The sequence below is a fragment of the Solea solea genome, chromosome 7 (genome assembly GCF_958295425.1).
Source record: "Solea solea chromosome 7, fSolSol10.1, whole genome shotgun sequence".
Lineage (NCBI taxonomy): Eukaryota > Metazoa > Chordata > Actinopteri > Pleuronectiformes > Soleidae > Solea > Solea solea.
In genome coordinates, this window is record NC_081140.1 from 12,753,708 (window position 1) to 12,776,578 (window position 22,871).

General features: G+C 40.8%; 2 protein-coding genes across 4 annotated transcripts; both read right to left on the reverse strand.

Annotated features, from left to right (window-relative positions):
- Positions 1-343: 343 nt before the first annotated feature.
- Positions 344-12,478, reverse strand: LOC131463027 (protein yippee-like 2). 3 transcript variants are annotated; one of them, XM_058634663.1, is made up of 5 exons: positions 12,265-12,478; positions 4,924-5,155; positions 3,927-3,970; positions 3,484-3,592; positions 344-1,063 (listed from the first exon to the last, which is right to left on the reverse strand). In XM_058634663.1, the coding sequence occupies exons 2-5, from the start codon at positions 5,038-5,040 to the stop codon at positions 1,022-1,024; spliced, it is 312 nt and encodes a 103-aa protein (XP_058490646.1). In that variant the 5' UTR covers positions 5,041-5,155; positions 12,265-12,478; the 3' UTR covers positions 344-1,021. The 3 variants fall into 3 exon arrangements, with proteins under 3 accessions (XP_058490646.1, XP_058490644.1, XP_058490645.1); XM_058634661.1 differs by having other exon boundaries at positions 344-779; positions 12,265-12,473; XM_058634662.1 differs by lacking the exon at positions 12,265-12,478 and adding an exon at positions 11,460-11,576 and having other exon boundaries at positions 344-779.
- A 1,517-nt stretch (positions 12,479-13,995) lies between these two features.
- gdpd1 (glycerophosphodiester phosphodiesterase domain containing 1) lies at positions 13,996-21,401 on the reverse strand. Its single transcript, XM_058634967.1, has 11 exons — positions 21,232-21,401; positions 20,376-20,525; positions 20,100-20,142; positions 18,909-19,044; positions 17,997-18,042; positions 17,639-17,760; positions 17,285-17,374; positions 17,029-17,162; positions 16,254-16,313; positions 15,942-15,993; positions 13,996-15,634 (listed from the first exon to the last, which is right to left on the reverse strand). The coding sequence occupies exons 2-11, from the start codon at positions 20,509-20,511 to the stop codon at positions 15,500-15,502; spliced, it is 954 nt and encodes a 317-aa protein (XP_058490950.1). The 5' UTR covers positions 20,512-20,525; positions 21,232-21,401; the 3' UTR covers positions 13,996-15,499.
- Positions 21,402-22,871: the final 1,470 nt, after the last annotated feature.

Sequence of the window (22,871 nt, forward strand, 5' to 3'; positions counted from 1 at the left end):
GGTCACTGGATGGATCCCAGCCACAGGCCATTAAAGCCGGTAAAAAAACGGGATCAGAATCTTCTCTTTTCCCAGCAGGTGCAGCTGAGTGAGCTCCCCCAAAATCCAACGCCCATATGCTCGAGCCTCCGTGCCCAGCGTCATCACCAGCCCAGCTGGCTCTGATCAGCTGGATTTAACATCATCTCATTCATGATACGGACAGACTGAATGTCTACCAAAACCCTGCCAGGCTGTAGCGCCTGCTTTCTTTCTGAGTGAAGTTAAGAGTTGAGTTGCCTGTGAACTACTCGTTCTAACATGACTGATGTTTCCTAGCAGGTACAGGAGGAGTGTTTCAAATCAAAGTTTCAGAAAAAAAAACGTCCACTACTGCCGGCCACGGCCAGTCACCTAGCCCTGCTAGCTGCGTACGAGCCTGCCTCGTCCGTTCTCTCTGTCAAGCTGGGATGTCTGCGCTCTTGATGTATGCATGTGTTTGTGTGTGTGTCTACATCAAGAGGCATGGTAGGGAGGGAGAGTTACAAAGGTTAATGGTAAATCAGCCAAACCAAAGTCACACACTCACCCACCACACACGTCCCACCCCGCTACCCCTCCTCCTTTCATTTGTCCATCCATCCCGCCACCCCGTGGTCCCTCCCCCTCCTCTTCTACACTGTGGCGGTCCTGTCCCGGGTGCTTGTCCATCAGTCCCAGCCGTTGTCCTTGATCATATGGGCCAGTTCAATGATGAACTTGCCCTCTTTATACTTCTGACTGCTCTCAAAGGCATGTTCCTGGAGGGTGTGGCAGAGACAGACACAGAGGATATTTAGAACTTTGACAGAGAGTAGGATCGTGTCGGGGGAGATGCAGGGAGCAAAGTGGTGTTTTTATTTACAAATAACACACTTAATGACCAGCTGTTTGTCTACAGACTTCCCTCGTAAAATCCACACAGGACTGAGGCAGAAAAGGCTCCGTTGTCATGTATGTTTCTGCAACGCTGTCAATCAAAAACTCCTTCCTCCAAACATCATCATGCACGTGTTCTGACTGCTTTGTCTTTGTCTTCAGGCCGCTGTAGGAAAGTGGCGGCACAAAATGGCAGCCTCAGTAAAGCAAGGCTCTTACCTAATGTACATGTAAAAGGCTTATACTAAGGCAACAAACCAGATCATTTTTATTTAAATGTAACTGTACTCTCGCGCAAACATACATATTTGTAGTATATCCTCTTAAATGACCCCACTCGTTCTCTGTAAACCTCCCTTTAAAACGATGTCACACGCTGCAGCCTGAGTGACACGTGTTGGCTGTGACTTGTTTGGTGTTTTGCTATCTTGGTTAATTTCTTCAGATCACATTCCTCACAGTAGCAGAGCATTGGGTCGAGCCTCTCACTAAAACTTTGATGAGTGCAGGAAATCAACACTGCTGCAACTGATTCTAATGGCAGTCGTCCATCGAGTGCTCCTCCTGTATCTGGTGTTTGTGAGCATGCACGCACGCACGCACACAAGCGCACGTGATCTCTGTTTTCTTTGCCTTGTGCGGTCATGACAGGATTAGAAACTACACAGAAAAGTAGCTACTTTTGACGTTGGTTTACCAGGTGTTTATAAGCCACCGTGAGGAAAATGGTTTATTTTTAGGCAGAGGGGGTTAAAGAATCAGGTTTAAGGTTAGGGACGTTTCCATCATAGGGTAAGATGAGGAGAGCTGGTCAATGGAGCCTTCTCATATTTAAGATGAGGTGTGTGTGTGTGTGTGTGTGTGTGTGTGTGTGTGAGTGGGTGTGAATTAACTTCTTTAGGATACAGTCACGTGTCTTATAATATAAATGCTCACCTCCACAGTGACAGGGTTCACCACAGCGACAGCTGCACGTGTTCAGCTCTGTTGATATATGAGGACAACTAACATGTGTGGATCCTGTTCCATCGCCCTGTTCTAAATACATACTGTATGTGTATTCTAATGTGCTATATTAATGCTTGAGAGTGACTTTGACTAGAGTTAATGTTGCTCTAACATTAGACAGAAAAACACAGTGACGCTGTTTAAGTTCCATCTTCATCATGGAAGTTATGTTTTCGCTTATTGTTTGTCCTTGAGCAGCATAACTCAGAAAGTTATAACAATGGGACATAGCTAATCGATCAAGGATGAAATTAATAGATATTGGTAGTGATCCAGATATGGATCCAGATTCAACTGGGACCGCTTGTAGGACTAACAGTCATGATAGGGCCCTCGCCTCATGCAACAGAAATGTCATGTAGTTCTGTTTACGTTAAAGCTTTCAAAAAGTGGAATTTTAATGTAGTTTTCCTGCCATTCAGCTTTGTCGGAGCGCTGAGGCCACGCCTTTTGACGTACAGAAAATCCTTTGATAGATTTTAATTATTAACTTGTTTAGAACATATGGACCGAGTTTGACGCGGCTAGCTCAAACGTGCTAGGACGAGTTCTTTCAAATGCGCAGACAAGCCATTCTTGTTTTTCGAAAATGGCCGACTTCTGAGTGGGCGGGGCTAATGGGAGTACATTAGAAATTTGTTTGGTATCATAAGAGCAACAAGTTTGGTTAAAATCGGGACAACTATGTGCGACTTAGACACAATAGAAAAAATCTAGAATTTAGCATTTAAATTGGCCCCTGGCACATTCGTGCTCGGGCCCTAATTACTAACCTTGATGGAGGTCTGTGCTCTTTAAGCCTCGTTTCCACCAAGCCTTGATCTGACTTCCACTGCAGGGTACGTGTGTGGGCTGGATAATGAAATCATGTAGCTATTTAACGCAGCGTGACGTCATACCGTGGCGACAAGGTGCAGCTCGCCATTTCATTCTTACAAAGGAGATGAACATGACATAGGAAACAAACAAAGTGCAACAACATAGAACACGCAGCATTCTGTGTCCCGGCTGTTTATCACTCGATGGAGACAAGCTTTGTGCTTTGTTGCTGTTTTTCCCCAATCGTCACAAGTAAGTGACGATTCTCTGTCGAGCCGTCGACGGAATGCACAGTGTGTGTAGCTCTGCCCCGTGGCACCCAGACCACTGTGATTTATACCCCAACAGAAGGGTGCCAAAAATGGGGACAGTACAGATTGGTTATTTTGGTACCCTTCTCAATGTGTGATAATGGCTAATGTCATGAACAGAAGTGAACTCAACTGTATGACATGGTTGCATCCTCTAGTTTTAACCCCTAAGTGCTAAAATCAAGCTTGAGAGACCTATTAAACTATAAATTAAGTCCTGATAAAGAAGCTTTTACTTAAAAAAAAAGTTGTCTCCAACCATTCTGAGAAGTCCAATTACAAATGTGTAACAGCTGTACCACAGCACTGACCCTGACTGAGGAGGAAGTCCACAAATAATCAGGGCCCAAAACAGTTGTGCTATAAACGCAACCTCCCAGTTTATCGGCCTCTATCCTTGGATGCAGTTTGTGTGGCGCTGTGAATCAAATCAGCCGAGGACACTTACATATTTCCAGCCCAGGGTCGTCTTGCAGTTCTCACAGTAGATATCTGCTACAGCATGCAGGCCTGTGAGCAAAACTCTCTCCTCTGCAGGGCCACACCCGACGTTCACCCTGAGAGAGGGAAAGTCAGTGCGCGTGTGTGTGTGTGTGTGGAGGGAAGTGGGGAGGAAGGGAGACACGAGCAGAGACACGGTAAGACAAGTAATAAAAGATAAACTCTTGTGAAAGTGGCTTGAGTCATCCTTGCTGTGGAACATACGATACATTCAAACAGTTTCACACTCACTTCAGGTTGATAATGACACACAGGTGAGCCCCATCTACTTCTACATCTCATCTTCTAACACCTGGATACGTTAGATCATTACTGTACGTATACCATGTGTTGTTTTTATTTACACATAAAACTGCAGGTGGGTGGAAATGAAGCAGCAGAAATACTCACACAGAGTTGAACAGGTAGGCTCTGCCCTGGCTGCCCTGGAATGACTGCAGAGACAAGATGAGACAAATACTTAACAGTTGCAACAAGACTTTTATCTTTGGTACATGTTGTGCTGTATTCTTCTGTATTCTAAAAAGTGTCGTTATAGTCGCAATCCTGTTTCCATTGGTGTATAATCTAGAGGTAGATCAATGTGGGTTTTTTTTATGGCTAGTATCGATCCACTTCACCCAAAAATATAGTGTTTTTTTTACTTATTCGCATCACAGTGGATCTGAGATACATGTCTCATTTACCACAACAGCAGAGGAAGAGTGGGATTGAAGAAAAATACAATTGACAAAAAGTCCTCGTCAAAGTCACTTCCTTCAAAGAAAATAAAGACCCTACACTGCTCTTTACTGGTCTCTGTCAAGTTTTATGAGTAAAGAAGTAAATAAATAAAAAAAACTGGTCAAATTTGGCCAAATGAAACAAACACAGAAGCATCATAATAATTTTAAGTTTATTCTACCTAAGTTTGTTGTGGGGGAAAAAAATGGCGGAAACTGCCCTTTTTGTCTCCATCTGATAAAATATAATACAATTGCTTAACTTCAATAAACACCAATGGTCTGGTCAGTCTCTCAGTCACTGAAGTATAAATATTTTATTACATTTTATTAAATGCATGAAACAGGTCAACAAAAACCTAAACTTTGTAATATACACATTTAGATGAAGTAATGAAGTTACAGTGGTCTGAGCAGCATTTTCTCACTGTTTCTGAGAACAAAAATCTATAAAGTTGCATTAGTGTAACTGTTGTGTTTTCCTTTCCATGAGTCCACCGTGTTGGGGTGCCATGGTTCTGCAGTAGCCCATAATGAACAAACCAAACACTGGTCCTAAAGAGGGTCGTTCTACAAGCTGTCCATTTGTTTGCAATCTGAACTTCTACACACTGATCCCAACCACCATAAATAAGAAGGGTCGGATCCCTGTCACTGTCAGTTACCTTGGAGATGAGCTCGTCATGGTTGGCCAGGTGAGCTCGGCAGTGGATGCAGCTGTAGGTCCGGTGGCAGCTCGGCAGGTAAGCCTGGAAGGTCTTGGAGCGCGTCATTCTGACCATGGGCGGGGTTGGCGGGCGGTGCAAGAAGGGACTGCCAGCCCAGGTCGGCTCACAAGGGAAGCACCGCAACACACAGGTGAGGGCCGTGGTGGGCGGCGGGGCGGGAGGCGAACACCTGAGCACAGGGAGAATAAAAGAGCAGCCCGTGGTTACGTGGTTGTGTAACAGCTGATGTTGCAAACTGAGCCGCAGGTACATACTTGCTGATGGGATTACAGTCTGCTCTGCTGGTTCAGATCATTTTCCAGGCTCATTGCATCTCTGAGACTCCTAAAACCTCAAAATGCAGCGAGGTGCTGAGACACTGTGCATTATTAATATGCCTGTGTCTCCGGCTGAGTCACTGAGCTTCAGCAACAACATCTTCAAGCTGAAAATGCTGAATTAGCTCTACACACAAAACGGGTCAGTGAAGAGACTAGTTTTGCCGCAAAGGCATGAACAGCCAAAATAAACAGGTTCGGTTATGACTAAATTCTTGCAGATTTGAGTCATGTTCGGCGCTAATACTACAAATTGATATGGTGGCACAAGATGGCAGTCTCTATAAAGCAAGGCTCTTGTCTAAAGTACATACAAAAGGCTTTGTTGTAAGGTAGAGAAAAACCAAATGATCTTTACTTTAAAGCAATTATACCATTATACACTCATATTTATTACACTCCTGCTAAGAAACACGTTGGACCTTTGCTAATGTTATCTTGCTCGGCCTAAATACAGCCTCACAGGGCTGTGGACTTAATCTGGTTTAAGCTACAATCCAAAATATTTTCCAGGATGAATCCTATCTCCTCTGCTCCAATTTTAATACTGCACAACTTTTAGTTTGGGGGCTGTTGGTCAGACATTGGACAACGCCAATATCAACATATTTCACTATCTTCAGGGGGGGAAATTCCATAAATGAAGCAATTCATCAGTTATTCAGGTTTTGTGATGACAGTCCAGTTTCAGACCCTTCAGATTCTTGTGCAGTCGTCTCCACTCTGCACTGAGTTGTCAGTACACATAAGTGTCACAGCGAGCTCACATACTGTGTTTATGTCTATGAGGCTGCAGAGATAATCTGCTTAGCCTAGCACAACTGTGCGGATCGTGCTATGCCCTCTCCATGATATCCAAATAGGCCGAGCCCTTAAAATACTTCTGCTGGTATGCCCTGGTGACTGAGAAGATTAGCAAGCTGGACTGGGAACCCATCCCAAAGGCTTGGAACCAGGAGGACAGGAGTTCACTCGGACCAACTGTACAGTTAAAGGCCATTGCTCTCTACCTTGTGGCACATCCAGTGTCAGTATGCTTTTATTGCTTAATGCAACTTTATTGCATTATTATTGCGATTATTTTTAAGCATAATATAAATGAATCCCGTGATCTGAGAGAGAATGGTCTTCTGTACCTTTTTCTGCTCAGTTTGCAGCCTCACAAGTCAAATCTGTAGTGTGACAGGAGACGTTGGTCAATCACAGGACAGTTCAGAGAGATCTGCATAAAAGGTCCTTTCTCGTGCTGGATACACAAACAAACTCCCTACACTGCATTTCATGTGGCCCACCACTTAATATCAAGTTATAATGGAGTTATTCCTGTATGTTTTGGTTTTTGATTAGTCACATTAATAATGCATCATTAATGCATTATTAATGTGAACTATATATCGTTCTATATCAACAAAGACACTTTTATTTTTGAAATATGTATCATATGTATGCGATATCATGACGGAATATCGTGCTATAATTTTAAGTTCATATTGCCCAACAATAGTTGATTATAGTAATATAGTAAATTTCACTTGACTGGGTCCTCTATGACTCGTGTCACCTCAGTAATACACAGTTTAATACTGGGTTAAATTTCTAAATAAACTAAATAAAACTAAATAAAAATATTAGTCGAGGTTAGGGCTCCTGCGGAAGGTTTTGACTCCCAATATTACAATTGTGTTATTGTGTTTTGGAGTTGTTTCACAATATGTTGTCCCGTTCTGTCTACTCTCCTTCCCGTCTCTCTTCACTTAACCATCTGGTAAAACTAATAAAATAGTGAATGGGAGCAGGAGGCCTCTGTGAGTTGAGGACAAACAACAGGGAGACAGAGCGGTCTCTTCATTTTACTGCCCTGCTGTATGTTTTTAGTGTCGGACACAGGCCGATAAAAGCTCCAGTGCTAATGAGAAGGACCGGGGCATATAAATATATAAAGCAGTGAGACATGCCCTTGTTTTCTCTCCTCTGACTCCATGCCAGCGGCGTGGGATTGAGGCACAAAGACCCGCTCAGTACAGCTGTCACAGCTGACCCCCACACCCCCACCTCACCCGACACACGCACACACAAAAGAACCATGTTTAACCCGAAGCGTGTTTTATCCTCTCTATCATTACAGGAGTGAGGACAAGGATAAACTTACACGGCTTCCAGTCCCACCAGACCGAGTGACAACCGGTCGCGATGTCACTGATTAGAATATTGCTTTTAAAGCCTGGAGTTTCACAGCTTGATCAGTGCCGTGTTGGCGTGTTGTAGATATCAGCTGGAAAAAGGCACCTGTTGGAAGACACTAGCTGTCAATCACACTGGTGATCACTCATATTATGCCATGTTTTATTTATGGTCTATCTTCCACATAATTCACCTGAAAATAGCGACAGACCATAAACGTACTTTTACAAATCAGGTGAGAAGTCGGCTTTGAGACAAAGACTTGGATTCAAACAAAGTTCTTTTAACAACCAGTGGAGTAGCCCCCTGGTGGCTATTCGGTATGTTCTTACTTCCTGATTAGCTTCGCCCAGCAAACCAGAAAACTACATCCACATTTACTATACAGTCTATGTTCAAGACTTGTTAAAACGGTTATAATATAATCATAATAATATCAAAGCTGCCGTCACCTACTTATGCAAACCTTTTCCTGCTTAAATTTAGATGCCGTATCCTTATAAGAATGTAATTGCTATTGGAAACTATTTTCGCAATCTGTTGTTTGTTTAAGTAATGACATATCTTGCTTTGTTTCTTATCAATGTATACTGTTGTTTGGACAGAATATTCATATTTTTAGATCGCAGGTCATCGATGAAACCGTTATAACCAAACAATAACAATGAATATAATAGTTCCTCTTAGCGATATCCATCAAACAGCAGTTTTTAATTACAGTGTGGTTATTAGTTTTTAAAATAGGCCAGATTTTATAACGTTATTTGAAGCGTCTTCTTTGAAGGAGGCACAATGTCTTCAATGTAAATGTGATATCATTACAGGGCGGACGTGCTGTTTACTCAAAGTAACTGCTCTATGAGATGCTGTTACATTTAGCTGTCAGCGTGTCAATATAGTGTTTCTCCCACAATGTGCTAATGATGTGGCTTTAACGGAGCGATGTTCCAACAGCAGAGTGTTGCAGTATCACACGTGTGACACACGCGTCTTCTCAAGAGTCTGCAGTCGCCCTCTGATTTATCACTTCATCACGTCTTTGCAGACAACAGCACGAGGTTTACAAGGGGCTTTGAGCTCTAAGTGACATGTTTGTCAGATTATTCAGTTTAACATCAGAAAATTCCTTTTGCTGTTGATGTCTCCCCTGTGTCTTTCTAATCTGTTTCTGGACAATTTAATTGTATAACTTTTGCCAAGGATGTTTTATTTTTTCAGAGATTTGGATTACATTTTTTGGGGATGTATGTAAGTGTTGATCCTTATTTTATAAAACAATTGTCGACCACATCAGATAGGGATAGAGATTACAGATAAAAAAGAAAAGCTCACTGATTCAGAGAGGATGTATTCCACTGATTTGGCCATGATGTTTTGTGTATAACAGGACAATAACAATAAATACTCACTACATTCAGAACTTGTTTCGGTTTCTCTCACGCAAACTTCCCGATGAAAGAATCATAACACAGACAAATGGAGACACGACAGTGATGTGACTGAGCAGCAGTTTACTGTCCTGGACCGGCTCAAAGCAGGACCGTGATGCTGTATGATATTTATGACAAATGTCTTCATCACAGCAGTCGTCTTGGTGGGTGAACATGCGTCGAAATCATCTACGGCGAAAACACTGTCTGCTGGTAACAGCTGACGCCTCGTTTGTAAAAGTGCTGACGCAAGAGAGTCAATCCACGCTGCTTTGTACTAAAAGAATCTCTGACAGAATAACAAAATGATCAGATGACGATGGAGAAAGTGATTGCTGAGGTCCAGTCTGGCTCCAGCGGCAGCAGAAAGGATTATCAAACCAGACACATCAAGACACAGACTGTCTGCATAACCTCAGTGAGTGTCTTCACTATTTGTCCGCCCTTTATCAGTTTATCTTTCAATCCGCGTCTTCTCTTTTCAGCTGCCTTTCTACATATTTCTCTATTTCTTTTTTACTGCTGCCACTCTGACTATTCATCAGCACTGCTGTGGGTCGTTCGAGGTCGCCAAGCTGTCCATTCTGGTCATTTCTGGGTGTCATCACAAAAGGTTACGAGCCATGAGCCAAAAGGGCCCTTGTATATGAACAAAAAAACCTTTGTTATGCAACGCACTGACGCTGCTGCTGCTGCTGCTGCTGCTGCTGCTGCTGTCGCTGTCTAACAATGACTGTGAGCGCGAGAAAAACAGAGGGGAAGAAGCTATACGAGGTGAGATGGATGAGAGTCACATGAGGACGGGGAGTTTGCAAAACCGAATGAGAAGACGGACAGAAGCAGCACTCGTCCCTCCAGTGTTGGATGAGTCGTGCATACTACGCTGCCCAGACCTGCACTGACAAATAATGTTTTGTACTTCATGTACTTTCATCCCGCTCTCCGCTCTCCATTCACTGTTGCACCACGAGTAACAGCAGCATGACGTCACTGACTAGAGAATGGTACACAAATAAAAACCCTCCTCTGTGCCCCCCCGCTCATATTAAATCTCACTGAGGAGGCGACGCCTCTGCGTCCCAGGTGCATGTGTGTGTGTGTGTGTGTGTGTGTGTGTGTGGTTGCTATGTTTTATGTGGACTTTGTTCTCGTCTTCTGTTGGTACAGTGAAAAGAGGAAGGCAGTTTTAACGAGCCTTTACATTTCCTCTCAAAAACAGAGATAACATGGGATGGGCCAGTGTTCATCACTATTATGCTTAATAAGCTTATTGTGATGAAATTTAATAAGTGGGACAATTGAGAAAATTGTTGATGAGGGGTGGAACTATAAAAGTTCATCACTTCATTCTCCTCCCTCTCCAACATTGACTGGTTATTATTTTGTTTATTTATATAGACCAATATATATTTAAATTCATTTCTTAAAAGGTCGTAAAAAGTAGGGATGCACGATATTGGACTTTTTGCCAATATCCGAGATATCGGGAGTGCTTGGGCCAATAACCGACACAGATAAGTTTTACCCTGCGCCCAACTGCAGAGGCCATTTAATGTATTCTGTAGTAAAATTGACTTTGATACTCATGTCGCCGCAGATGTAGATCTTTTCCTCAATGAGCAAAATAAATAAACATAAAAACATATGTATGTTTTGTTGTTGTTTCATAATGCAGAGACAGTGTCACAGGGATGGGCTTTGGAGGTGGGTTAAAATATCGATTTGGGATATATCCTCGTCCTTCCCCGTGCAATACGATAATCGATACGCCAGGGCAAGTATCGATATTGTAATTAACAAATGAAGGCACGCTAAAGTAAACAGTCGCTGACAGTTTCACAGGCGTCACTACTTCATGCCTCCTCCTGGTGGCGCTGCTGAAATGAATGAGGGAAACTTGGGCGGAAGTTACCTGGCTGAAGAAGAGGAAGTTTACAGCGGGATAATGGCGGAGAAAGCTACGTTAAGAGATGCTCCATCCACGTTCAATACATAGACTTTCACACACTTTCTTCTCTATGTTGAGAATAAATAGACAAATCCTACACTTTTAATTTTTCACAGACGTTTTGTTTTCTTCAGTTAGAGACAGATATCGTGATGACTGTCTTGCAATATATGGATTATCACAGAACCGCTGTATCGTGATATTATTGGTATCGTGGACCATGTATCGCATATTTTATCGTGAGTGTGAATATTCAGCAGATTATAAAAAGCCTTCACATTTATATTAAAAAGAAACAAACTTACAGTTGTTTTACTGATGACTGAAAACACTAGTGACTAATTTGTGCAGGAGTTGCATCTATTATCACAAGCAACATTAAGTTAGTGGATGACGACATGTTTGTTTGCAGAAGTGATGAAAATGAAGAGGAAGCTTGAAGCTGCTCCTCTTCACTCATCATGCTGCAGATGCTGCAGAAACGGTGAAACTGACCGTGGTTTTTATGTTGCATGAATCTGCAGGAAACACGAATCTCTCTATCTATAACAACATCATAGAGCTGTTTGCAGAACCTATCTTATTATTATTATTTACCTGATATTGATCCTCTTGCGAGTCTGAAATAAAGTTTGAATTGAATCTGTAACTGAAGGGAATTAAAGTGACTAACCAACTTGTGAGTCATCATCACCATCAAAGGTAACACAGTCAACAGTGCGCGCGCGCGCGTGTGTGTGTGTTATTACTGGGATGAATGATGTCACAGCAGTCAGTGGTCAGTGTTGAAATGTATCTAGGCCACAGATGGTGGGGATACCTCGGCTAAGCACTGCTGGAAACGTACGCGCACGTGCACGCGCGTGCAATGATCCGCCACTCCGCAAAGCCTCCACGCGATCAATGACTTTGACATATCGACGAGAATCGGGCGACTGCCGCAAGAGTTCATGATCACATCATTGCGGGGATATATAACCGCATTGATCACGGGCTGACGCGCACACACGCGCGGCCAGGCGCGCGCACGCCGACGATGGCGCATCTACGTGTCTGACTGCCACCACCACAAATAGCACGCGCGTCCCAATCATAACAACAGCCACAAGCAGCTACTGTGTGGGCTCCACTTCTGCAGCAAGTCCACGCACGGAGCGTCAATCCACACACACTTACCAAAGCGTGTTATTCAAACCAAAAACAAAAAACACTCAAGTACACACTTGTGTGTTTTTGTTGTCATGTTATAAACGTGTACCTGCACATCTGCGTCGAAGTTGCCTCGACGTAAAAGTGTCGAGAGGCTGCTCTGTGTGTGTGTGTGTGTGTGTGTGCATGACATCACAATAAATGAGCTTTAAGTGAAAATCGTGCGTGACAACACAACAATGTTTTTTTTTACCTTTGAGGGGAAGAAACTGCGAATCTCCACGTAGCAGAGAAAATGTCGCACCTTCTCGTTTTCCCTCGTGGCAGAGCCAATCCTAAACACCGCGGAGCATTCTTTACTTCCCAGGAAAAATCACAAAATTTCCTCCGCTCTTCAGCGATGCAGCCAAGTCTAGAAGAGACGCAATGTTTTGACGCGCGTCAAAGCCCAGCACAGTTTACAGGAGAGAGAGAGAGAGAGACACAGAGAGAGACAGGGAGAGAGAGAGAGAGAGAGAGCGAGCCTGCAGGAGTGAGAGCATTCCCTTCTGTGTATGTCCGTGTTCGCATGAGACCCGTCGTACAGTTAGGATGGTTCCTGTCTTTTATGATTTATTTTTGCACGATCAGGAGCTTGTTTTTTTTCTGTTCAATGTCGTATGATACACGTGGGCCATATTTGTAGCAATAAACACCTAACATCACGTTCAAGTTTAAAGGTGCAGTGTGTAAGAATTAGTGACATTTAACAGTGACACTGACCCTTGGCATATCAGAAAGGATGTCATTCTTCTTTTTTGTGCAAAACATGGCAGCACAAACAAAGTCCTTGCCTAAGGCCCTTACCAAATGAAAAGCTTGTTAAAAGTCCGATTTTTGGTCGGACTAAGACAAATAATTTGGTTTTCTTGATGTCATGTAAAACCAAGCTAGTCTTAATCAGACTAACATACCTTGATAAAGCGATTCATAGTTTGATTACTCCGGCATGTATATGCTTAGTCGGGACTTAGCGTTCTGTGCATGCACCAACATTTCCTCCCCAGTCTTTGACCCAGAAGTAGAAGGAGGTGACATATAAACTGCAGCACTGTTGCCGGAATACTGTATTTCAAAAAAACTGCTGATTTACTGGGATTTTCATGCACAGAAAGTTCTGGGGTTCTAGAAAGTGTTCAGCAAGAGAGAATATCTAGTGAGCAGGAGTTGTGAAAATGAAAATGCCTTGTTGATGCCAGAGGTCAGAGTAGAATGACCAGACAGAAATGACATGATAAGGCCGAACTGTCAAAGTGAAAGCAGAAGACCTCACTGGGTGCCAGTCCTGCCAATTTATTTGGTGTCCTAAATTAAGTGTAGATAATTGTATCATATTTTTTGAAGAGTTTTAGATTCAGGTAACTTTTGTATGTGAGGTCAGATGTCATGTTGCTATGCTGTTCACACTGCCATGAAATAAATAATAATAATGATAATAATAACAATACTAATAATGATAATGATGATTATAATGATCTGATTTGGCCCACTTGAGCCTGCAGTCTTCATGTAGTCAATAAAGTTCACACTCACAGTAGGAACCATCTTGACAGGCGGCTGAGCTTCAGTGAATGAGTGACAGCAGCATTAGCCAATCAACACACAGATACAGCATAGCAACACCGTGCTGATTGGTCAAAATGTAGGAGCAAAGTAACCACTAATAACACTGGACTTTTATTTAACAGACCATTTTCTAGAAAACATAGCAGCAGCTACTGTGAGGGTAGTTATATTAGAAACAACTGCAGAGCATGAAAATGACTAGAAAATTGTGTCCATCTTCATTCTTTCTATGAACTGCTGTGGAAACTAAATCTCTCTGGTCTGCACTGCCCCCTGCTGTCAGTCTATAGGTACTTACCACTAACACGCAACATGTAATCTGTCAGCTGTAGCTGAAAATCAATTTCTCGATTAAACATGCACAGCATCACTGTTTCATTTTTAAATGTTTTTATTAATATTGGCAAATTTTAATCATTTCTACCATATACCATGTGAGATTGTAGTCTTTAGATATTGCCTATGGTTCAAACTCATAACATATTCAACAGTGTGTCAGATATTCATTCAAGTATGTAAAACAAATACAAAGTTCAGTTTATTTACGCAAGATCTGCAACACAATTTGGCAGATCACAACTTTCACTGAAACCGCTTTGCTTTTTTTTCAGCAGAGCAGAATTTTGAGACAAGAGAAAAAAAATAACCACCGAAATAATGATTTGACAGTAAAATACCAAACAACACAGTACATTCAGACAATACTACATTCATTTACCGACCCTCACTGCATGCTCACATGTGTGTAACTCTGTATTTGCACAGATGAACTCACAGTGCGGTATTAAATCACTGTTTCTAGTTTTACATGACTAGCGTACCTCGTCAGTTTCACTTTAAAGCCCATCTATTGATGTTTCTGAGATATAGTTTTGACGATCGTCATATTACACACATGTGGAAGAGGTATACATATGTAGTAACGATGAAGTTCTTTAATTTGTGCAAAATGTCCGTCTCTCAGATACATCAATTAACAATTATGTGATACATTTGATTCCATTTGAAGGACAGAAATGTCTTGTGGTACTCAATTACACTCAGTTACACAAACATACAACCCATGTCTTTACAAAAACAAAGAACTGTTTCTTTACAGAACAATCAACAGTTCAAACATACTGTAAATGTGGCCTCAGCACTCACACTGTTCATGTGATACTAAAACTCACTGGAGCTGAGGACTTGTGCGTTTACACCCAGGTATTAATGTCACCTTTTTGTTTGCATCTGGTGCATACTGTATAAATACATCTGGATGAAAAGTGTGTCCATGCTTAAAATATCTCACGATGGCTAAGATCAGCATGTGACAGTCAGATTGTGAAAAACTGTCAAATTAACATAACAGTTCGTCATGAAGCTGCATGTGCTGGTGTTTTGACAAGCACAACATGACGCAACGTAGAAATACTGCAAACTGTCACTTACTTGAAGGCAGTAGAAAAGCTTAAATAAAATCTTTTAACATCAGTAAAACAAAGAAAACTTTTCAGTAAAATGTCATGGATGTCAAGACTGGCAAATGGCATATTTCAATGGCCATGTTGTCCTATTCAATAGATAACTTTAAAAAGAGGAAATGTGCATTTTGTAGTGGTGAGGGAATAAATAATGTGCAAGGACCACAACTGGACCTCAACAGCAGATATGACATCACGTGTTCTCCTCTGTGTATTTTATGTGACAGAAAATACAAGACAGTGCATTAACAGTACAACATGAAATAAAACACAGTGTGAAAGTGGTAACGCTGCTGGAATGCATGCAGGGAAAGTGTGCATGTGTGTCATGGGAGGCTATTTTGACAGGTCAGTTTGAAGTGCATGTGTGTGCGGTGTGTGTGTGTGTGTACAGAATGGGGCGAGTTAGATTTCAGCAGGTCACTGGGGCTTAGAAATATCATTCCTGTCCATGAAGTCTTTAAGCCGGGAGGGAAAATCAGTCATAACTCCTGTGGCTCCCAACTCAAACGCCCTCTGGAAGTCCTCCTCGTCATTCAGCACCCATATGTACACCTGAAACCAGAGGAGACTCGTCCACTTAAAATGCACCCAGTGCACAGTGTGTACTGGATGTGTGTGTGCGTGCATGTGGGGGGGGGGGATGAACTAAGGTCACAGTAGCCAGCCTTCACCAGCCTATTTGGTCTTGTTTTTGTTGTGACCTCAGTCGTTTCCCAGTAACTGCTTTTAACTGCAGCATAAAACAGCTGCTTCAACAAACAGCTCCACGCATGCAGACTGTTTAACACTGTGTAAAGTATTTCAGTCATATTTAGAACATAATGGAGGACAAGTTGTCAATAGATGGTAGCAGTTTTACCTGTATCCCCCTGGCAGTGAGATGCTTAAAGAGAGTTTTCCTCATCAGCAAACTGAAAGAGAAAAATAAATACTCAACACCAGGACAGACGTGCAAGTAGAGGTTAGTGGGAGAGCTTTGAATATTGTTACACAGTGACGTGCTACAGTATGTGTGTGTACTATCCTTAGCCAAAAAGTATTAGCATCTCTCAAAAATGTAATGTTTCCACAGAGAGAAAAAGAAGCACTCACGGATAACGAATAAAAAGGTGGAAATTAAAATGTCAATGAGTGAGGGCTTTTAAATAATCAGACAAAATGAGTGACTTACGTGTCTGTCAGCCAGGTGACGAATCTCTGACTGTGAGTTAATCTGTTTGGATCTTTTAATCTGCAGAAACACAATGGTAACCGTGTTGCCACGAAAACATTTTCAAGTAACCAATCGGCGATCGTTCATTAACGCATCCCAAGCAATGTGGCACACACACATTAATAACATACTGCTATATTTACTCGGGTCAAACACAGCCAACAACAGCTGAACGGAACAAGCTCAAGACATGTTCTGGGAACTGCTGACATTGGTTCGAGGAAAATGAAGGAAATCATTAACTAAAGTAGACATAAATGTCACAGGTTGAAGCAAAATGTTCAATGCAAATGTCAAACAGCAATTCATAATCACATAACTTGTAGAGCGCATTTAATGTAAGAGATTGATGATATTTACAGTGAAATAACAGTGTGATAGAGTTACTGGTTGGTTGTCAAGCAGCACTGTAGCAGGACATACTGCAAACAGTCAGCGGATAAATGAGAGAGGAGGGTACATCTGACCTAAGAACCACAGGTACCTTTGAACTCTTTTTAAAACCTGAATTAAACATTTGAGGAATCACAGTTGAATCAAAAAAGGGCAGCTTTTAAATCCTCAGTATCATATAAATATGAGTGTCTTTGTCCACATAGTGGAACATTTCCAGGGTTTTTTTAATCACATATCATGGCCTACATAGGTGCATGGACTCAATTGTTTTTTTTGTTGTTTTTTTTTTAAACAAACGGTAGAATTCAATTCAGTTTTTATTGTTGTGTGAGCTTACTTGGTAATGATGGAGGGCAGAGGAATCTCGAGGAACTGCTCCTTAAGGGGAACAAATGGCAGGAGGCCAGTGTAGAAGAGGCCCAGCAGCTGCAATACTCTGGATAAGCTGAAGAACACTGGAATTCGAGGGTTCTGCACAACAACCACACAAACAAGCTGAGGCTCATTTGCCTTGTGATTCATTGATTACGGAAAAAACACAAAATATTGACTCTAAAAGCAGCTGAAATACACTGATACATATATAAAAGCACCTCTTTATAACACTTCTTGACAATCTGGTTGCTGGCGTTTCCCCACACAGTCAGATGTTCTCTGTTGTACTGAACAACCAGCTCAGAGATCTACAAGGATTAAAAGCTCATTAGTTTGACTTATTAAATGTCATGTTGCCATTCTGCAGTCCTTATTGCCAAACGACTTGTGACACTATGCACAAATGCAAATCCAACAAAAGGACAATGAAATGACATTCAAACATACAATATAGTATGTAAGTAAAGTGATCAATGTTGTTTATAAAAACGTTCAAATTATAAAATCAATCAATCATGGACATGGACTTGAACAGACACATTGGTTGATAAGAAACGAAAACAGACACACACCTTTTTGATGAGAGTGTCGTTGTTGACCTTGATGTCAACGTTGACTGGTGTTTCGGGAAAGGCTTCAAAAACGTCCCTGAGGAGAGGAATGCGCTTGTCCTCTCCTCCCTCACAGAAACACTCTGAAAACACAGATGAAGACAAATCAAACACAGTCAGGTAGAGTTTAAACATACAAGGGATTTGCTTTGGTGTTTGGTGGATAACACACAACATAACAAGAAGATAAGATTAAAGAAATACCAGGATCAAATAGACAATATATAATGGCCAAATGTGACAATGGCCATTTTATTCTAAATAAACACAACATTTCTGTTTACAATACTTATTTCAGTTGTGGTTATGTGATGCTCACCCCTCTGAAAAGTTACACCCAGCTTGCAGAGGTACGGAGGCAGCTCCTGCAAAGAGCACACGGGTGTCAGTGCATAAAACTTACAGTCAGAGCCTGTACAGTCCAGGCAGGTGTGAGTGGCTGAAGGCGTTCACAACAATATGAACAATCACTGAGTGTAAGGACATAGCAAATGTTCCATGAATATTGTTGTGATTTCTATTAAGGTCTTTGGGCAAATCAAAGTTGTTTTGTTACGTATTAAAAAGGCAGATGTGTGGTCAGTTTTTTAACATTTGTTCAGGAAGCAAGATGTTTAATTGTTTAAGAGAATTTTATTCGTTTCAGATTTGTTTAAAGATTGCATTTGAATGCAGATGCAAACCTACCATTACTGAGAGATACATCAATATATTTAGTAATGTTCATTTTACTTATCATGAGTCAAGAACAACAGAACCCTTTTTCTTTAATGGGCAAATTAAAGTATGATGTTAGTGATGTCTAGGAATTATTTTTAATTTGCATAATATTTCTGTTTGTAAGGAGTTTGTCATTATTCAGCTTTACAAGAGATTTTCATATCCTTACAGTGGCTTTATGATAAATGACGTAAAAACTCTTGAGGTTGAGAATTACAACAAATCCAAAATCAGCTTTTGTTGTAGGGATACATGTGGGGCTGGCTCAAATCCTCAGTGACAGTACAGACCTCAGCTGATCGACTGATCAACTCACACGATGAATCAATGCTGTTACAACACTTACACAAGTCTAGTCACAAGTTTTCTCACTTATCGGTGTTGAAAATCAAATATATGTGAATCTCTTGACCTCCAAGTCTTTGTCTAGAGAGAGCAAACATATGAAGCTAATTGTGGCTTTAAAATAATTAAACGGTAGTTATTTATTTGTATGGAGATGATAACTCACAGCATAAGCGAAATCAGAGATTTGGGCATTGATTCCAGTCGCCCTCTTCAAGTTGGCATCATGTGAAACCACCACCTGTTCATCCTTTGTCAGTTGACAGTCCAACTCCAACATGTCTGTGCCGAGATCCACGGCACTGTATGAATCAGAACCCAGTACACACAAACTGTATTTATCATAATAATACACTTAGTTAAATCATAAACCAGTCTTCTTTGTACTCCTTTAATATATGAATCACATATAACAGCAGTGTATCATCTTTAACATATATACTATATACTGTCAGCCTTTAAAACAGAGGTGGACAACTTCTTTACAGACATAGTAAAGTAATTGAATTATCAAGTTTTCCAACCTCCAATGAATCTATAATTCTAATTCACCCCATCCTACTTTGCAACATGCATACAATATATGTATTTTTAAATGTAAACTAGCTACCTGTATCAAACAGAAATATGAGCTCTATACAAGAACTATCCTTAACTAAACATCCACATCTGAGATGAAAAGAGAGAACGCGGGAAACCCGATGATAAGCAAAGTGATGTGTGTTACAAATAAGCTGTGTTGGGCAGTAGCCTTTTTGCAATTCTGACATTTTTTAAAGGTAGCCAGTAAACATACTTGTAAGCTGTGTTTAGCCAGGATGGCACAGCAGTGGGAACTGAAATATTCAGTTTGCATTTGGACTGACTAAACATGGTGCTCTACCGATCTTCCCATCTTAGGTTAAGTGAAATTGGCCAAACTGTTGTGTGCCACTCCCTGGACAACCGAGGCAGTCACTTCAATTTATAAGACCTCAAACACTCAGCAAAGGAGACAAATGTTTATCCTTAATTTACATGTAAAAATTTATGAGTATCACAGACAACATTTGTTTGCAGGCAAAACAAACCTCCCTCGAGTGTTTCTGAGCATGTCTGAAAACATCCCAGGCAGGATCCAGGCCTTGGGCTATATATTGCTCATGTTTGCATGGCCTGGGGTATCAATGCCTATGTGTTAAAACCTTGGTTAACAAATTAGGACAGGGAGCCAGGAAATAGACCAATCACAAATACCACTACCCCGAGAATCTTTTTTTGTGAGTGGAAATATTGACCAGATAAACCACACGGCCTGCAGTGTAGTTACGTCACACATAGATGTAGTTATGTAGGAACGAGCATAAGTTGCACTCACTGCTTGAAGGCTGCCATGGTGTTTTCCAGGTTTTCACCTGCCCCTGCAATGCAAAAATAACATTTTCACTACAAGGGTTTCAAAACCTGAAAGTGTTCAAATACACTGATGAGATACACGTTTAAATTGCAGTCCCGTGTATCATTCTCATACACAAAACCACTTTTCTGGACAACAATTACACTAACAACTAACAAACAGGTTATATGTCAGTGAACAAAAGGACAAATTGAAAATGTGTGGGTGAGCTTGAATGAGTCAGAGCCACCGTCTCACCTCCACGGTGGGAAATGTGTCTGCTGATGAAAGTCTCTCGCTTCCTCCGATGCAGAAGACTCGGGCATTTCAGCAGCAGGGCGGAGGTGAGCACGTAGCCCGTTACTGTCGACAGGACATACACGGCAGCACACATTTTCCTTTCTGCTGCTAGACAAACACAAACACAAACCAGTTAACATCTACGCTGGAGCAAAAATGTACTTCAATAACACACAGGCAGACAGTGTTATTCTGTGTCTAAACTGAGAGATACTGAGTGGAGTGTGAAAGGTATTTTCCCATTAATGAAAACACCAAACACCATATTCTATAACCCTAAATATAACAAATAGACTCAATATAAACTCAACCAAACATAAATGTTGTAAATAGATGAACGGCCATATACAAAGTCATACAACCCCTCACATACCCTGACCCACAGAAAGTTATAACGTATTATTATTATTATTACAACAACAATTATTATATATAATTAATAAGTTATGATTTGAAAACTAGTTGATAACAAAATCTGTTTGTGCTGCTTAGTGTTCTGTTTATTTTAGATTCAAGTATTCATTCCCTTGACATCCTGAAGAATTCAATTTGTTATAAATGGGTAAAAGCATGTACATAACTGCTGAAAGCCAGTGTTTAGAAACACTATTTGACAAATTAGAACAGATTGTGAACATGTCAAGATTACAAGTACGTAACTTGTGGAGAAGAAATATATAAAACATTATAAAACGTGAAATGAAACATCGGTTCTGACCACCAAACACCACAGTCACAACTGCTACATGACAATGCCTTTGGTAGCTTCCGAGCTGTGTTACGCTCGTTTGCTGTGCTCAGGTCGAAATCTTACCTTTGTCATTAAAGCAATTTGGTAGTCTTTGTATTTTTGTCTCGAATAACTTGAGTAGTCGCGGTAAAAGTTATTTAATTTCTGTGAACCTGTGAGAAAAGGTACTTTGTAGGGAGTAAAAAGGGGAGAAACAGTCAGACTAACCAGCTGTCGGCAGGCTGTCAGTTGTCTGCGCATGTGTGTGGTAAACAATTCGTTTCCGCTCGCATATTTCAAAATAAAAGGGGCACTTTGACCAATGGTGAACATTATATGCAGGTGTCTCAAATTTATATAAGCTGGGGACCACTACCCATCTAGTCTGGTCAGGAGGGGACCAGTAAATTTAACTATAGAAAAAAGAAATTGTTTAGTAGAGGTGGGCAATGGGAGCTTAAATTATATAACAATATTCCAACACAGATATGTGTTGTAATGATATATCGCATACTTTCAAAATAAAAGTGTATGGTGAAATAGCACAATTAGCAAATTATAAAGGCCAATGTTGAATTGTTCTGTTTTTAGTCTAATGTAAACATAGTATAAGTTAATATTTTGATGGTATCTTGATGTGGTTCAGCAGACAACACATGCAAATAAAAAAAGCACAAAAGGACATCAACAGCAGATAAGCAGAAAAGACCTGTTTGAATGTCGGTTTCTGAGTTGTTGTTTTTTTGTATAAATTAATCTTCTCTATGGCTGTTTTTAAGTGTAAATAAAGGTTGCAACTGACTTTTTTATTGGAGTGGTAAACACCCTCGTTAAATACTCTCCAGTTTATTTGTCTCACACACTCCAAATAAACTGGAGAAAGGGGAACATTTGTCCGAGGCGGACAGAGTACACAGCTTCATTGCTTGAGTAAAAGTACAGATACCCCTTCCTAAATTTTACTCAAGTACAAGTAAAAGTACTACAGTCAGATGTCTACTTAAGTAAAAGTACTGAAGTACTTGTTTTTAAAAGTACTTGAGTATCAAGAGTACAAGAGTACATTTTCTAAATATTGCATTACTACTGCCACAGTGCTTACATTTATGTACAGAAATGTCCTACATGGAGTTATGAAAAATGTTAATGTTAATACCTTGGAGAATGTAAAAGGAATTGAAAGTAAAATCAAATCATTTTCATCTTTTGGTTGGTGGAGGATGAATTATTGTAGGCTGTGATGATTTCCTTTTTCTTTTTTCTTTTTTTAGAAGAAGTAACGGGTACTCAAGGTTATGGATAGAAATGTAGCCGACTAAAGAGTACAATATTTGCCTCTCAAATGTACTTGAGTAAAGTCATGAGTACTCCCCAAAAATGATACTCGAGTAAAGTACAGATCCCTCATAATTGTACTTAAGTACTGTACTCAAGTAAATGTACTCTGTTACTGTCCGGCTCTGCATTTTGTTGTGTCCAGACACTAAATCTAACTGGCTATGGTCATTCTAGAAGAATTGTTTCATGTTTGCAACCAAACTTACAGCAGCCAAAATGAACTGGACTATAACCTCATTTATAAAGTGAGCTGAATACATCAGATGACGTTACTGTGATGTACAGCTGTAGGAGTAAAATATATGCTGAAAGGTAAATGCACAAAGCAATATCGCTGACCAGAGATATACTGTGGTAAATGCACTGTGAAAAAAAATGATAATAAC